We start from the raw sequence: 6,807 nt of genomic DNA on the forward strand, positions 1-6,807 counted from the left end.
CATGGCTTCAATGTTTTGACTATTTTAAATTGTATATTATCTTAAAGTGAGATTAAATTATTAGTAGTAATTTATTTTATTATATTTTCCGTATATCTACTTTATTTAATTAAATTATTATTAATAGTATCAAATACTTCATCTATCCCACAAGAATATGCATTTTTGCTCAATTTTTAATGCACAATCGGTAAAGTAAGAGAAATATAGAAATGGAAAATAATTAAAGTATTGTTAGTGGAGAATTAGTCATACCTCATTAAAGAGAAAAAAATTTCTAAAATCAGAAAGTGTGTACTCTTATGAGACAGATTAAAAAGGAAAGAGTGCATACTATTGTGTGTTGAAGGTGGTATACAAATTACAAACAAGAATATAAGTGCATATATCAGGTGTTAGGGTGATAATTTATTAGATCTAGCTTGGTTGCTACTCAATTTGTTTGCTTGAGAGAGAGGTACGTAAAATGAAATCTAACACATGCCCGTGTGCAAACGATGTCTCGCATCATTTACTTGCATAGAAATGATGAGATTTGTATATAAGTAATCAACATGTTATGTGTCTTATCATTCATTTACACATATAGACTAACATAGTTAAACTTTTAAAAGTTAATGAGATTTAACTTTAGATGTGGAAGTAATCTAACCCCGTAAAACAAAAGTACTTTTTAAGCGTATATAATACAGCCATCTTAACATAACATTGAATGATTGATTTTCACGTCATCTAAATATTTTGGAACGATGTACGTCATTGCTTTTATGTGTGTGACTTTGACTAACGTGTTGGGTTTTGGTAATTTAGTCATGTATTATGGAGTACTCATTAAGAGATGGCGGAGAAAATTATAGTATAATTTAATTACCGAAAACTCTCTAACAAATTTTAAAAATAATTTGTGCCGCTAAGATTAAAAACCTAGCCACTACTTGTGCCAATTTGAAATAAGTCAAATTTTTTATAACCAATTTGATTCATGCATCTTAGTAACTATTTTTGAAATTAACTCCCAAGTTCTAGTGCTGCAGTAGGGCCTCTTCCTTTACAGTTTATTGATCTTGTATGAAATTGATTAAAACTAATTAAATTAAGTTTCAGTGGTTCTAGCAGCGCGCACACGCACACAGGAGACAGTCTCCTGATATTAAGTTGAATAATCAGCTCTTTATTAAAGTCAGAAATATTAAATGAACTAGGTTCAGTGGCAGGGCAGCGCACTAACTCCCATATCCAGAATAGCAGCAACACACAAGGTCCACCTGTCTACCCAGAAATAGTTTCATTTTTCATTTTAATGCGTCTACAGATAAATATTTTCTTTATTTTATTAAAAATAAAATATTTACTTTTTCGTACAAAATTTTATATAGTCTTATTTTATGAATTAATAAAGAAATAAAAAAAAGAAATAATGTTATTTTCATTTTAGAAAATGTTTATTTTTAATTAAATAATTTAAAAGAAATATGTTTTATTTTTAATTGAATAATTTAAAAGAAAAATGTTTCATTTTAATGGGGACAAATGGACTACCGCGATTCATATTTACTATAAATAGCAATAAAATTTCGCATTCCACTAACTCATTAAATTCATATTTTATTTAAAACTAAGTGAAATTCATATACCCATAACTTTTTTCTACCGATTTTTCTAAACATTTCGTAAAATTCGTTTGAAAGAAAAGACTTTAAGTGACGAATAGAGACGTAAAAAGGGAGTAGTGGTGTGTGTATATATATATGATCTCCATTCTCCACTCGTGTGTTGGTGTACCCCAAATAAAATGACTAATATGGATAGCGATAAAAGTGTAGAGGCGGCGCATGACATACACCTCCTCCGCGCCGTGAAGGTACTCGGCAAAGGCGCCACCGGCACAGTATTCCTCGTCCATGACAATTCCCGCGACTCTCCCTTCGCCCTCAAGGTAGTCGAGAAATCCTCCGCCGACCGCCGCGCCCGCCACGAAATCTCCCTCCTCCGCCGCCTCGCCCCCCACCCCTTCCTCCCCCACCTCATCTGCTCCTCCGAGGACGACCAATTCATCTGGTGGGGCATCCCCTTCTGCCCCGGCGGCGACCTCAACGCCCTCCGCCACCGCCAAAACGACCACGTCTTCTCCCCCGCCGCCATCCGCTTCTACCTCGCCGAAATCCTCCTCGCCCTCCGCCACCTCCACCGCCAGGGCATCGCCTACCGCGACCTCAAGCCCGAAAACATCCTCATCCAGCTGTCAGGCCACGTCACCCTCACCGACTTCGACCTGTCACGTGACCTCCCCCCGCGAAGCACGTGCCACACCAAACCCAAAAGCGCGCGCGTTTCTCCAGCCGCCGAGCGCTCGAACTCGTTCGTCGGCACGGAGGAGTACGTCGCCCCGGAGGTCATCCGGGGCGACGGCCACGACTTCTGCGTCGACTGGTGGGCGATGGGCGTGCTCGCCTACGAGATGATGTACGGGACGACGCCGTTTAAGGGGAGGAACCGCAGGGAGACGTTTCGGAAAATATTGATATCCCGGCCCGAGCGCGTGGGGAAGGCCGACGACGCGCTGACGGACCTGATCGGGAAGCTGCTGGAGAAGGACCCGGCGCGGCGGCTCGGGTACTGGAGGGGAGCGGCGGAGATAATGGAGCACCGTTTCTTTCGGGGGCTGAGGTGGGAGCTGCTGACGGAAGTCGTGCGGCCGCCGTTTCTGCCGTCGGCGGAGGTGGTGGGGGATGGTGAGATTGATATAACGGAGCACTTTCGGAGGATGAAGGTGCCGTTGTGGTCGCCGTCGGATGATGACGTGTCGTTAACGGATTTCTGACACGCACGTGTAGAGGTATCTGTGTGATTATTGCTTCTTTTGATTTGATTAGATTAGATGTATATAAAAATAAGGAATTAAGATTAGTTATTCCCGTGAAGATGGGTGCTAATCAAGTGTAGATGTCGCTAATTACGGATGCACAACGAATAATATGGGATGTAATTTAGGCTGAAAAGATGCCTTGGCGCACGCGCAAATGTGGCGCCTGGGTATATTTCTTTTGTGTATTGCGTCTTCATTAACTAATACCAAATTGAAGGAAACAACAATTCGTTGTTGACAATAATTTGACATCAAGGATAAGTTTTTTGTAAATCAATGTTCTGTGTTTACTCAACTCTCAAGTGCAAAACAATAATGTAAAAATTGTGTCAACTTGGAATGAACTCTAAGTTTCATGGAGTCGCGCAGTTGTTGTTAAATCAATGTTATCTCTCAAGGTTAATTACCAAGTGTGAAAGTGAAACAATACGTAAAGAAGAAAAGCAAGGTATTGTTGTCTCACTTTATTTCGTTCAACTCTACCAATGATGGATATTCTGGACAACTATTGGGCTGGCCTACTTGTTGGGAAGTAAAGTACTACGTTATTAGGAGTAATTCATAAGGGTGTCCACATGGCCGGCCAAGCCACAAAATCGTGGTCGGGCCACCAATGCTCATGTTTTCCACTATAGTGGACATGGTCAAGCCACCAAAAATTTAATTTTTTCCATTTTGTTTATATTTTAATTCTACTACAATAATAATTGAAAAAATGCATACGAACTAAAATTAAAACAAAATCTTCGTTGTATTATACAAAGGGGTAAAATTATACAACGAAAATTCTCGACTTCTAATAAACTACTTTCCCAACGCATATCACGCTCTACACCCTCCTCCCCTACGATTCCAAACCTCTTCTACCATATCAGCCTGCAGTGTCGTATGTGATGTTTCCCTCCGCATATCGGCGAACCGTTGGATCAAGTATGCATCACTACGCGGTACACCCATCTGCAGTGGGGCGATTGCAACACCGTGACTCGTACTTGCACCCTCTTCCGGTGCCCATTTCTCTGCAGAATATCCTTCGTCCTCTATTATCATATTGTGCAATATGATACATGCATACATGATGGAGGCGACATCATTTTCGTGCCATTGTCGAACCGGGCACCAAAGAATGCCCCATCGCGATTGGAGGACACCAAAAGCACGCTCAACGTCCTTCCTAGCACTCTCTTGTTTGGCCGCAAAATAGGATTGTTTCGGCCCAACCGGCTGCCGGATCGTCTTGACAAACACGGGCCAACGAGGGTATATCCCATCCGCTAAGTAGTATGCCCTGTTGTACTGCGTCCCGTTGGCCATGAATCTGACCGTCGGACCCTCACCCCGACACTCATCATTGAAGAGATGGGACGAATCTAGTACGTTGATGTCGTTGTTCGACCCTGCGACACCAAAATAGGCATGCCAGATTCACAGTCGGTAGTCAGCAACAGCTTCCAGTATCATTGTTGGGTGTCTTCCTTTGAATCCAGATGTGAACTGCCCCTTCCAAGCAACCGGGCAGTTCCTCCACTCCCAGTGCATGCAATCGATGTTGCCCATCATCCCCGGAAAATTATGCACTCGCCCGTGCATATCTATCAATCTTTGGCACTCATCGGCATTTAGCTTCCGTAGATACTCCGGACCGAAGATGGTCTGGATACAATTACAAAACTGCCTCAGCGCCGTCAGAGCTGTTGTTTCACCCAACTGTAGGTATTCGTCGAACATATCAGCGGGTCCGGCATAGGCAAGCTGCCTAATTGCAGCGGTACACTTCTGATATGTCGACAACCCGGGTCGGCCGGTAGCATCATTGCGCAATGTGAAGCACCTGTACTGCTGCGCCAATGTATTCGCTATATGGATGAATAGCCGTTGCGACATTCTGAAGCGGCGACGAAAAATTTCTGCTGGGTAACGGGGGTTATCGCCAAAGTAGTCTTCTACCAACCGCTGGTGTGCCCCGACATGGTCATGCCAGATGGTCCGCCGATGATAGAACGGGCGAACGAACGCCGCCGCCGCCGCCGCCGCCGCCTCCTCCTCTTCTGCTTCCCGTTGCACCTCTTGAACGAGTTCATCGAACTCCATATCCACCAATTGTTGGAACTCATCGCCGGAACTCATTTTTCAAAAGTATAATTGGTGATAAAATGAAAAGAGTGGAGATTGGAATGGTGTAAAAAATTGGGGAAAAATGGGTATATTTATAGAAGAAATTAAAAAAAAAAAAAAATCGGAAAAGGGGAGCCGCGGCTCGTGGCCGGCACTATAGGAGGGCTGCGGCTCGCGCCCAAGCGCCGCGGCCAGGCCACGAACGTGGCGCGCCCACGTCCACCCCCCCCCCCCCCCCCGCCGCGGCTGCCCACCCCTCTCACTATAGGGAGCCGCGGCTCGCGGCTCTCCCGTGGCCCGGCCGCGGCTCCTGTGTAGTGGACACTCTAACTCCCTCCGCTTATGCGGTGACAGTGTTAACTGAGCTAATTAAAAAAAGAATAAAGTAGGAAATAAAAATTTTAGAGAGATGAAGAGAATATAAAATAAGAGAGACTAAAGTAAGTGAAAATAAATATGTTGTTAACTGAGTTAATTAAAGAAAGAATAAAGTAGGAAATAAAAATTCTAGAGATATGAAGAGAATATAAAATAAGAGAGACTAAAGTAAGTCAAAATAAATGTGTTCACCTCTACTAAAACATGAAATCACTTCACTACTATGCAACTTAACAAAATGGAAAAATGGCGCCACTGCTATGAAACGGACGGAGTATCTAATTAAATCCACTTAGCAACTTGTTTATTCCATTAGATTGTAAAATAGAATAGCTATTAAATTATGAATTTTTGTTTTTCTCATTTATTTATATAAACAAATACTCCCTCCGTCCCACTTTAGGAGTCCCGGTTGAGTTCGGCACGAGTATTAAGAAATGTAAAGGAAAGTTGATGAAAAAAGATAGTGGAATGTGGATCCTACTTTTTTATATTAGTTTTATAATGAAATGTGAGTGGAAAAAGATTAGTGGAATGTGAGGCCTAATACCATTTATGGAATATTCCAACCAGAATCCTAAAGTGGGACACCCAAAAATGGTAAACCGGGACTCCTAAAGTGGGACGGAGGGAGTATAATTTTTTTTATCATCCAAATTAAATTAACGTCTTACTATCTTTGTACAAAGGAGAAAATAAAGCAAGAGAATGAGTTATCAATTAAAAAAGGTATTTTAACAATGAATATCTTTTTTTTTTGGATTACCAGAACATTGTTTTATGCTCTCGTTTTTCTGTTCATGTAGATATTTTCAGTTGATACATTAGCGCTGATTTTTGTCCAAATTAAGAAAATGGTTAATTGTGAATAGTTCCACTTTTTTTAAAGTGTGAGATCGACTTGAATTATTTTCAAAGAGTTATTAACACAATGTCATTTTTGCTTCTTGACACATTATTAACATAGAAATTTCGGTGATACATTAACGTCGATTTGGCCCAAATTATAAAACTTTTTGACAATTACAATAATGTCATTTAATTTAATTAATTAAAAAAATAAAAATAAATTCAGCATATTCTTCATCCTATTTTCCTCCCACCTCGCCTATCTCTCACTCCTATTTTTTTCTCTTCATTCATCTCTTTCATTTTCACTTGTCACAGCTCTCATCTCTTTAAGATTTAATTTAGAATAATAAGTAAACAACTCTACTTTTTGGTTTGTACATAACGAATTAGTGATATTATAAATTTTTTCCGATACTAAAAGTAAGACGTAATATGTTACTCTATATCAGTTTGGATCGAAAGCAGTTAGTATTGTTATCCTTATTTTGTAATTTGTGCAATTAGTTTGCTACTCTATATATGTTACTATAAAACATGGATTGATTAAAAAGTGAACTATTATGTTGTATTGGCTAATATAGATAATATTGGATTGG

General features: G+C 40.7%; 1 protein-coding gene across 1 annotated transcript; it reads left to right on the top strand.

The window, feature by feature from the left end:
• The first annotated feature begins 1,766 nt into the window (after window positions 1-1,766).
• Window positions 1,767-3,226, top strand: UCN (Protein kinase superfamily protein). Its single transcript, XM_048114104.2, has one exon. It carries the CDS (start codon window positions 1,793-1,795, stop codon window positions 2,819-2,821), a length of 1,029 nt encoding a protein of 342 aa, XP_047970061.1. The 5' UTR covers window positions 1,767-1,792; the 3' UTR covers window positions 2,822-3,226.
• Window positions 3,227-6,807: the final 3,581 nt, after the last annotated feature.

The sequence above is a fragment of the Salvia hispanica genome, chromosome 2, assembly GCF_029641045.1.
Source record: "Salvia hispanica isolate PSC_SH4W2 chromosome 2, Shi_PSC_v1, whole genome shotgun sequence".
In the NCBI taxonomy this organism is placed as follows: domain Eukaryota; kingdom Viridiplantae; phylum Streptophyta; class Magnoliopsida; order Lamiales; family Lamiaceae; genus Salvia; species Salvia hispanica.

What these genes read in the sequence shown, in the direction of transcription:
- UCN (XM_048114104.2), top strand. Translation starts at nt 1,793, where the DNA reads ATGACTAATATGGATAGCGATAAAAGTGTAGAGGCGGCGCATGACATA.